At 39.2% G+C, this 11,299-nt stretch overlaps 1 protein-coding gene across 1 annotated transcript in view; it reads left to right on the top strand.

Annotated features, from left to right (window-relative positions):
* LOC122557307 (SH2 domain-containing protein 1A-like) overlaps positions 1-3,206 on the top strand; it is a 75,056-nt gene extending 71,850 nt beyond the window's left edge. Inside the window, exons 3-4 of the mRNA XM_043704868.1 lie at positions 544-661; positions 1,564-3,206. Coding sequence (XP_043560803.1) covers positions 544-661; positions 1,564-1,610 — 165 coding nt within the window. The 3' untranslated portion in view covers positions 1,611-3,206. The remainder of the gene's footprint in view (positions 1-543; positions 662-1,563) is intronic.
* Positions 3,207-11,299: the final 8,093 nt, after the last annotated feature.

The raw sequence follows: 11,299 nt of genomic DNA, 5'->3' as shown, positions 1-11,299 counted from the left end.
TTCTTCCAGCCAGCCAATTCCTAATCCAAACCTCCAACTCACCCTCAATGCCATACCTCCGTATTTTTTGCAGTAGCCTACCATGGGGAACCTTATCAAACGCCTTACTAAAATCCATATACACCACATCTACCGCTTTACCCTCGTCTACCTCATAAGTCACCTTCTCAAAGAATTCAATAAGGTTTGTAAGGCACGACCTACCCATCTCAAAACCATGCTGACTATCTTTGATCACATTATTCCTATCCAGATGATCATAAATCCTATCCCTTACAATTCTCTCTAATACTTTGCCCACAACAGAAGTGCGACTCACCGGCCTATAGTTACTAGGGTTATCCATACTCCCCTTGAACAAGGGAACCACATTTGCTATCCTCCAGTCTACTGAAATGTAACCCTTATAATTGGCACATTTTGGGGGAGAGCAGTTAAGGTGAGAAATTGGCAGGTGACCCTCATCTGACTAAAGCAGCAGAAATATGTTTATGTTGGCTCTATCCTCTTCATGAGTATTCTTTTGTTTTAATGTGTTTACAGACTGCACCTGGAGTACATAAGAGGTTGTTTCGTAAAGTGAAGAACTTAATTGCTGCATACCAGAAGGAAAACCAAGGCTTAGCAGTACCTTTACTGTATCCTGTATATAAGCAGAAAGGTATTTTAAGTTCCTTTGGAGTTATCCAATCTGAATCAGAGGATCTTCACATCTGTTCTGCATTTGGTTTGATGTCTATAACTGACGTCTTTTTAAAAAAAACATTTTCCCTGCAATTATATGTTTGTTAAATGGTTTTGTTCGTCACATTGAAAATATTATTGAACGATTTTTTAAAAAAAACTTCTAAAATTACAAAGCTCCTCAAAAGTTGGAACTCACTTCCTGAGGAATTCTCTTACCTCATTGCCTTTTCAGTTTTACAAAGTGGACAGTGATTCTGCTGCTTTCCATTCTGCTCCAATCTCCAGATAAGCCGAACAGCAGAATCTGGCACCACAGCCCTGCTGACTGATGGATTCAAGGTTTTGTTAATGCTACTCTCTTACCCATTGAGGAATATCTACACACCACCTTTGGCCTCTTTGCATTCAGCAATCTAGGCAGTTAGCTAAATAATTCCCACCCTAAACCTCAGCCAATATCTCTTTTTGTTGCTATTTCTTTGAACAAACTTAATCTTTGCCATTTTGACTTATTGTGATTTTTTTGACTGACTACCTGTGAAGTGGCCTAAGATGTTTTCCAATGTAGAAGTCATTATATAAAATCAAATTGCTTTGTAATTGATTGTGTTGGGGATCACAAGTGAGCTTTCCATGTTCTATCAAAGATGAGGTCGAGCACTGAAATCGAACACGCAATTGAGAAAAGCACTGATAGAATTTAAACCTGAAGTCTTATGATCTGCGTAGTTAGTACAAAGCAATCACTAACTTTAGTCCATTAAGCAATTATACAGGTGATATGTCAACTTCACTGGGATTTAGTGCATTGAATTCTCTGGAAGTTTTACTAGCTAAAGTCATCATTATAAGATCGAATTTTTATTTGTTTTGCAGGCGTTGAAACAGAAGAAGATTATCTCATGATGCAACCAGCTGAATGATTTTATGTTTTTCTTCTAAGTTCTGAAGTGATGTTGGGATTGAACTAATTTTAAGTGCTTTCGATTGAAATGGGCTGCAGTAGTCAACCTGAATATGTCTTTTTTGATCCTTTGATGACCTTGAAACTCTCAATATTCTAAATATTGCATTTTTTTTTCTAGAGTACCAGATGCTAGCAATTACTGTTCTTGATGTGTGCTTGAATCAAAAGTTCAGGCATATTTCAGTAGTCAAGTTCTCGATGAAGCAGAAGGCTGTACATATTTCATTTATTTATTTATGGTTTTTTCCAAATATGTTAGAGAACGGATCTCTGCAACGTTCACATCTATCTAAAAGTACTACTGACATGCAACCAGAAAAAAACGAAAAAAGTTTGTGTCGTTACCACTTGAGTGATTTACTTTAAAAAGACATTTTGCTGAGGCTGCATTACTGCTGCTTATTAATAATAGCATGTCAGTGAGACAAAAAAATGAACAAATTTCCATTGTAAATATAGAGAGCCTGGTTTTTACAGGGGTTTCCCTGTTTTCTCATAAGGCTATGAGAAATTGGTCCCTTGAGTTTTAATACTCTCCTTCAGATGTTAAAGCAGGAGATTGCACAACTCCTGAAAAGCTCAGGGCTAATGTTTTACCGGAAACTGAAACTGATTTTGTTTCTCAATAACAACTGTGTGTGCACATGTAATGTATGCAAAAATACAGATAGCTGACAAGCCTTCCTCAACTCAACAACAATAGCATAACAGTATGATGTTCTGGCTCTTAATCAGCAGTTCGAGGATTATTGTGTAGCCACATAATATTTTGTACATGAATGCCACATCAACCCTTAATTATATACAGTAGTAAAAGACCATTATCAATCTTGTTTCTTAAAATGAATCCCCCTAAATTTGGTTAAGACCTGTCAGTTAGTTGATAAAATTATTTCATGCATTTGAGCCAATTTGGAAAGCTGTGTATAATAGTAAAAGAAAAAGATATGGCAAGTGGATAGAAGTGAAAGGCAGACTTAGGATACGAACTTATGGTTAGGAATCAAAATGTTCTTGTTATCTACTGAAAGGGACTGCTACTGAATCTTTTCTAAAATTGTTTCTGTGAAACATGCGATATATTACATGTTTTTATTAAATGATTGAGTCAATGTCTTTCAAGCAATAATCATGTTCCCTTCATCCTTTCATTTCTCATTAGAAGTGTACTTGGTGTTGTATCCAAGTTATGAAGTATGATGCTATATAATTCAATGTAATGAATTAATCAAACTATTGATTAGGTATTTTGAGATTTTCAACTTTATTAGCTTTTATATTTTTCATTTGGAACTGCTCAGTTTTTACTGAAAAAGTTTCTGAAATACTAATGTTTAAAAACATGAAAAGTGAAAAATTAAAAAACTGAAGTTGCATTTTGATTTCTACATTGTTATCATTTTATAGTTGTACCTCACAGTTTCCCTACTTATCTCTTGATGCAATGATATTGTGTATTGTACATATAGTACAGGTCGACAATCCTTTATCCGAAATTCCAAAATCTGAAAAGCTCAAAAATCCAAAGTTTTCTCATGAAGTTTTTTTTCTCCATCACAAGGTTGTTTGGCATGCAAACCCAACTCCATACCCACTCGACCCACATCACTCAGATGTGACCTAACGGAGTGGCCCATCACTGGCAGGCATCAATTCTGTCTCAGCGCTCATAGTAATTATACATGCATCTACTGCTCAGTAAGATTTGCACAGACCAACTCTGTTCCTGTTTCCAGATTTGTCACTGATCTCATTTCCTCTGGAGATTATTTCCTCTAAAGTTTCTGACCTTACAGTACCAAACTCTACAGTCTTCTTCTACCTTCCCAAATCCACAAACAGATATGACAGACCCATAGTGTCAATCTGTTTCTGCCCCATTGAGCTTATTTCTTTCTATCTTGACTGTATGTTTTCTCAACTTGTCTTTTCTACATTTTTGATTCTTCGATTTTCTGTGACACTTCAACAATCTTTAGCTTTCTGGCCTAAATTGCCTCGTCTTCATGAAGGGTGTTTAATCCTTTTACTCAATCCCCCACAAGGACTGTTGAAGGATACTCCACTTCTATCTAGAATAAAGTCTCAAAGAGTAGCCATCCACCACCTGTCTCTCACGGATCAATTTTTTCTTAACTTGACTTATTCCCTCCAAATAAATGGTGTGGGCATGGATACCTGTATGGATCCTAATTTTGATTGTCTTTTTGTGGGTTTATTAAACATTCCTTGTTAAACATTCCTTGATAATATCCAGTCAGAACTCTCTCACAATTCGTTTTCTGCTATATTGGTTTGTGCGTCCCACATCCTGTGAATTAAAAAAACCTTCAAAAGTTGGCTACTAAAAAAAAGTCAACTAATATTCAATACAAACCAACCAACTCTCACAGTTGTCTTGACTATACTTTTTCAGACTCAGTTTCCTGTAAAGACTCTATTTCATTCTCTCGATTTCTTCAATTCTGTTACACCTCTTCCACCTTTTACAAACACTGCTTCCTGTCTGCCCTTTTTTCCCTTTATGCTCACTTTGCTTTTCCTGCCACTTCCCGCATGATGCCATCACCAGGCTCATCTTCCCCTCGCTTCTCCCTCAACATTCTGCAAGGACTATTCTGTCTACAAAATCCTGGTGCACTCGCCTGTCACTCCTACCAACCTATCTATCTCCAACAATTCCCACAACCCTGCATGGCACCTTCCCATGCAATCACAGCAGGACTAACACTAGTCCTTTTACTTACAATCTCCTCATTGTCCAAGGCCCCAAACCTGCCTTCAAGGTGAAGCAGTGAATTACTTCAACTTCTTTCAATCTGTTCCGCTGTATTCACTGCTCATAATGAGATCTCTTTTTGGAAGACCAAATATAGACTCAGTGATTGCTTTGTTGAACATCTCTGCTTCGTTTGCAAGCATGGCCCTGACTTCCCAGTCACTTGCCATTTTAATACACCGCCTTGCTCACATGCTCATGTTTCCATTGTAGGCCTGCTGCAGTGGTCTGGCAATGCTCAACACAAAATGATGGAACACACATTATTATCTATTTAGGCTCTTCACAGACTTCAGGACTTAAGTAAATTCAACAACTTCAGATGATGAACTCTGTCCTGCCTTTTATTTTCCCTGCCTTCGATGAAGTAGCTGATTTGCTTATCAGTACCTATTAGTAACCCTTTGGACAGATCTCATCCTGACACCCAATCCCTAGGCTTTTTTCTGTGACACTAATAATCTTTAAATTCCCTCATCCTCTCTCTCCATCCCCTGACATTCCATTCTCTTCCACTAGCTACTCCCTGCCTTTACAGCACAAAGATCATTTCATTTCCATCTTGCTTATCAATTCTCAGGAAGAGTCATCTTAAACTTGATACTTTAACACTGTTTCTGCCTCCACAGACAAGCTTGCTAGGTGTCTGCAGTACTTTCTGTTCTTATTTTTGATCTTGAGCATCCACAATATTTTGCTTTTGTTTTGGTCTTTAATTCTCTGCAGATCAATTTAACGGTAACTGTCACTGGCTAATGACGATAATGAGAAGTGTAGATTCTTTTTCTTCACATTCTCCAACATGGTGAGTTAAGATCAGCTCTCCTGGGCAAACTGCTTTTGTGGTTGAAAACTACAAATTCCAGGATAACCATGAATATAACCAGACACTTTATGGTCTGTATGGCACTTTCCTGTCCCCGAGCATTGCCTTCACCTTTGGACTAACTTGTTTCTTAAGTAATGGCCTGCAGTTCATTCCTGTGACTTTTGACATTAAAGTGACCACAAAAGTGAATGGACATACATTATCTTTTATTTTTATACCATAAACAGATGGAATTCCTAAAAAGAGTTTTGTAGGTTTTTAAATGTAAAATATAAATAAAATTATATTTGATACTTTGTGTTGATGCATTGTTTTTCAACACTACTCCATTCTACATTTATCTGATGTTTCTAATTGTGAACAGCAGCAATTCAGCATAGAGGCGCTTATGGCAAACATTTCTGTTATTGCATTGGCTAATATATTTGCATAAAATTCCTGTGTGCTGTACTTCAATGAAATAATTTTTAAATAGTTTAGTGACTGCATTAAGATAACATTAAAAAATTAATTTTATCTGAACGTACAGATACAGTGATTTATTAGAGACAATGGGCTGGAATTTCATGGACGCCTCAAAGTAAATGATGACTGTTAGCCGTCCCTAACCTTCCAGAAATGCCCTCTCTGTCTTGGCAACTTTCACGTTCTGTTTTGATGTGAGGTGAAGAACCAGAGTAAGATCACCCTCTCCACTTGTAGCCTTTCATTCATTGATAAGATCACAGACTGCATTCAAGACCTGACCAGCAGCACTCAAATTGTGGCCTGTGATGAGCCTTCTGTGATCTCTGGCAAAGAATTCAATGCTCCTGAAGGTTGACCCTGCTTCCAGCAACACCTGAAGTGACTCATCAGAAACCCAGGGGTGAGTGGGGAGTCTACCTAGGCCTTGGAGTCCTCCCTGCCCTTAGCTTCCAAAATCTTCACAATTCTCATTGATAGCTGTTGCTTGCCCTGAGTTCATGACAGAAGTTCCTCTTTAATTATAAAGTCAGAAGTGACATGACAGCTGGCACTTCACTTGATGGAGGAGCACTGCTCCAAAAGGTGGTGATTTCAAATAAACCCATTTGACTATCACCTGGTGCCATGTGAACTTTGTCCACCCCAATCCAACACTGGCAGTTCTACATCATCTTTAATTATAAACCATATTTTGAAACAATGATGGGGTCATGCTTTACTACTTTTGCAATTCCAGGGTCCCAAACCTGAATTGAAAACCTAAGCCAACAAAAAATATCTAGAACTGAAACCATTTATGCACAAACATTTTTTTACTTTGGATGCAACTATGTTACTCTATCATTATCAGTGGAACTAAAATGCAAAAATTCCTCTGTCTTGAATGATTAGTCTCCAGTCCTTACGTGAGAGAAAAATAAACTAGTTATTGTTTCTTTTCCTATTTTGCTTTTTATTGACAGACGTGTGTAAGGATGTTTTGCAAGGAAAGGTTTGCAATACATTTGTTGTCATGGTGGAGCTGCATACTAGCATACTTCTGCATGACAAATGATAACTCCATTTAGACATTAGACAGCTATTACTTCATGGAAAACTACAATCTCTCACCAGTGGTTCTTCTTCACTAGTTCAGGTCTGACCTACAGTCCCATGATTTCCATGAAAGATAGGTGAAGGAGGCAGATTTGAAAAGTGTGGTTCTGGAAAAGTACAGCAGGTCACATAGCATCCGAGGAGCAGGAGAATTGACGTTTCAGGCATAAATCCTTCATCAGGAATGTGGAGTGGGAAGGGAGCTGAGAGATAAATGGGGAGATGGGAGTGGGGGAAGCAGATTTCAAATCTACTTCAGCGAGCACAGGGAATTGAATGTCATGCTGTTGACAGCAATCTTATCCACATCAACCCCCTAGCCAAATGAGCCTAACATCTGCTCCCAAAGAATTCAAGTTGCTGTGGCAACATACACATTTTATATACATTTTGCAACGTGTAGCTATGAATAATATATTGCAAGGCTCCAATTTACTTTCCATTGTGGAGCTGACCAAGAATCTCTCCCACTCTTATTGGCTTATGTTGTAAGGATTTGCAAAATGATATTCAGCATCTTTAACAAATTTATAAATACGTCTTTGTTAGGACATAAGAAAATAGGGGAAAGGGGCAGGCGTGGGTGATTCACCTTCAATAGCACATTCCAAACTTGTGACATCCACACCTGGAAGGATATGAGCAGCAATTATTTTGGAACACCACTTGCAAGTTCCTGTTTGAGCTCCACACCACCTTGACAGAGTAGTATAGCACTGCCCGTTCACCATTGCTGGGTTAAAATCCTGAAGCTCCAGCCCTCGACTAATTCTATGTGCACATCATTTTAGATTCTGATTCAGTGCCATTGATTAATCTCCTAGACAAACTTCACACGTGTTATAATGTAGAAAGTACATTATGAGCACAATGTCCTTTTTATTGTTCAGTCTCAGGATTTCGATGTTGACAATCCTTAATTGCCCTTGCTCTAATTCTGAGGTTTACAACATTTAATACTTTCGAACTGTAGGTGGAATATTCTTCTCCCTGGTGTGAGAGGGGAGTGGCAAATATAGTGATAAAGAGGGTATGAATGAAAAAAGTGCCAAGAAAACAAATTTTCTGATCTTTCCCTCAACGACATCATTTTTAAATCTGTACATGAGCCAACAGTTTACGCTGCAAACATAGTGCATGTGCTGTTGGAGAATTGAGCGCAATTGAACAGTGACCACACAAGCCAGATTGGGTGAAAGTGACAAGCTGTTTACTACAAATGATATGGCTGGAAGAGAAATTGACTAGGTTGACACAGAACTGACAGTCTGTCCAGATAGGTCAAGGGTTCTTTGCCCTGAGCTGAGAATCAAGCCAGTTTTTATGAGAATACTGTACAATTAGGCTAATTAAAAATAGGGAAAATACAATGGTCTTGATAATCAAGTAAACCAGTTACAATGGTGATAAACGCAAAGGAGTTATCAGAAGAATGTCTTGAATCTAGTTACAATGAAGCATCCTGGCAGCATTAGTCAGTTCTTAATGGGATCAAGAGATTCCAGCTCTCTGTGAGGGTAGATGAGAATGTCCCTTTTCTTGGCGGTAAGGTGTTTCCATGGTTTCTCTCCCTTGAGTGAGGTATTTTGGTTCCTCTCTGTCTGACCTGTCCTTTGTGTGGCTTTGGTATCACTTGGCTTTGGTACAACTGGGTTTATGGGGTCCAGGAAGCTTATTGTCAGTTTGTCTTGGGAAGTGTACTCCTTCGTCTGCGAGTGACTATGGTCATGTCTGGTTTTCCTTTGTCAGCCTGTTTGGTCAATGCTGAGGTACTCTGGGTGTTTCTTGTATGGTTTGGACAGGCTTTTCTGTGTTCTGTGTGGCCATGCTGTGGGTAGGCTGGGTGGCAGATCTTTTCCCACAGTAACAATGCTGAACTTGTTAGTGATATCCACATCCCATGATACAACAAAAATAACAAAGCAAGCTTGGCTTGCTTAGCTTCATAATTTAACCATTTAAACTTTGAGCTCCTTAGCCCGAATGCAGGTTAAATGTTGTTGCTATGGGAAACCACAAGAGAGTCAGTAGAAAGGGAAGCTTACTTGTCCTTGCTGCATAACTTAACCTTTCATTCCAGTAATACAATCTATATATCATACTGTGAAATGTTAGGGAGTTGAAAGGTTGTGCTTGTTTCTCTTTCATGATATCTCCCAAAATTGGATAGCAACCAGACTGAAAGGAGTTCTGAGAGTGAACAATATTGGTGGTCACTGCCTAACATACAACTTCCTCCTCCTGCTCATACAGGACTATAACTCTTCTTTGTCATACGTAAGTTTTACACTGTACTTCCTGTCATGATACTAGAACAGGATAACCACAGCATTGAATCTGGAACTGGAATTGTGTTAGTTTCCACACTGACCTTATATCACTGATGGCTGTACCCAAGTGTCATTGAATGTGTTGGGCCTACAGTTCCTATGGGATGTCTCCTCCCAAGAGGAAAACACCAGCCTTGTCATACCAGTCACACATGTCTTGAATACTTCAAAATGGTGTTCCAATATACCCACTATGTTCCTATCCAAGTACTCCTGATCTTTTACTCTGATTTTCTCGATAGGTTGTGTTTCAGCTAGCTTCTGGGATAGCAATGGGTAATGTGTCATTGGCCTTGTCATATCCTTGGAAGAAGAGAACTTTTAAAACTTCCACAGTCTCCAGTCCAGCCCCAGCCCTTAGACACAATTATTGCAATTGCAACAAATACCTAGGTCACTGGGCTTAATATTTGAAGACATTCTCAATAGTGGATGGACTGAAGGAGATAGCTGAGGAGATTGTAGAGGCATTGGTGTTACTCTTTCAGCAATCATTGGATTCCAGAGGACTGGAAAATGACTAATGTAACACCACCACCTTATAAAGAAGAGAGATAGAAGATTTGAAACCATAGGCTAGTTAACCTGACCTCAGTTGTCCATAAAATTTTAGAGTCCATTATTAAGGACGAGGTTGCAGAGTACTTGGAAGTGCATGGTCAAATGGAGCTAAGTCAGCATGGCTTCATTAAGGGGATGTCATGCCTGACAAATCTGTTCTAATTCTTTAAGGAGGTAATGAACAGATTAGATAAAGGAAAGCCAATGTATGTTATCCACATGGATTTTCAGAAGGTCTTTGACAAGATGCCACACAGGCAGCAACTAAATAAGACAAGAGCCCATGGTGTTAGAGGCAAAGTAATGGCATCAATAGGTGATTGGCTGAATAGTAGAATGCAGAGAGTGGGGATATTAGTGTAGTTCTGCAAGGGTCAGTGTTATTTGCGATATGCTTTAATGATCTGGATGAGAGAATTTTACAGATGACACAAAGACTGGTGGAGGGACAGGAAGCTGGGACATTGCAGAAGGAATTGGACAGACCAGAATAAGGGTAAAGAAACGGCAAATGGAATACAACGTGGGAAAGTGTGAGGTTATACACTTTGGCAGGAAGTGTAGAGGCATACACTTTTTCTAAAAAAGGAAAGGCTTCGGAAATCTGAAGCACAAAGGGACTTAGGAGTCCTACTTCAGGATTCTCTTAAGATTAACATGCAAGTTAAGATTGGAAAGAAGGAAGGCAAATGCAATTTCAAGAGGGTTAGAATGCAACGGCAGAGATGTCCAGCTGAGGCTGTATAAGGCTTTGGTAAGTCAGACCGCATTTGGAATATTATGAGCAGTTGCTAAGGAAGGATCTGCTAGCTTTGGACAGCTCCAGAGGAGGTTTACAAAAATGATCTTGGGAATGAAGGAGTTGTTGTATGAGGAGGGGTTCAGGACTCTGGATCTGTACTCGATGGAGTTTAGAAGGATGAGGGGATATCTCATGGTAACTTATAGAAAACTGAAAGGCCTGGATAGACTGCACCTGGAGAATATGTTCAACTAGTCGGAGAGACTGGTAGCAGAGGGCACAGCCTCAGAGTGAAGGGGCAAATCTTCAGAATTGAGCTGAGGAAGCATTTCTTCAGCTAGAGGGTGGTTAATTGCTGCAGAGGACTGTGGAGGCCAAATCATTAAGTGTAATTAAGATAGGGATAGATAGGTTCTTGATTATTACCGGATCAAGGATTACAGTGAGAAGGCAGGAGAATAGGGTTGAGAAACTTATCAGTCATGATTGAATGGCAAAACAGACTTGATGGGCTGAATGGCCTAATTCTGCTCCTATATCTTATGGTCTTATAGTACCCTACAGAATCGCTGGAATTTTGTGACCTCATCCCAATTGTTACCTTTCTGGAGATGGAAACGCTATCATAAAATTGACCTGTGTATAAGATTACCCTTAACTTGGAGAAAATCATGAGGGGCATAGATAGAGTGAATACTCAAGATCTTTTCCACAGGGGAAGGAGGGTCCAAAACTAGAGGGCTTAGGTTGAGCTGAGAGGGGAAAGATTTGAAAGAAACATAAGGGGCAACTTTTTCACACAGAGGGTGGTGCATGTATGAAGAAGTTAGGTGCCAGAGGA

Source organism: Chiloscyllium plagiosum, chromosome 15 (genome assembly GCF_004010195.1).
Source record: "Chiloscyllium plagiosum isolate BGI_BamShark_2017 chromosome 15, ASM401019v2, whole genome shotgun sequence".
NCBI classification, from domain to species: Eukaryota; Metazoa; Chordata; class Chondrichthyes; order Orectolobiformes; family Hemiscylliidae; genus Chiloscyllium; species Chiloscyllium plagiosum.
This window is presented reverse-complemented; position numbering and strand designations above follow the sequence as displayed.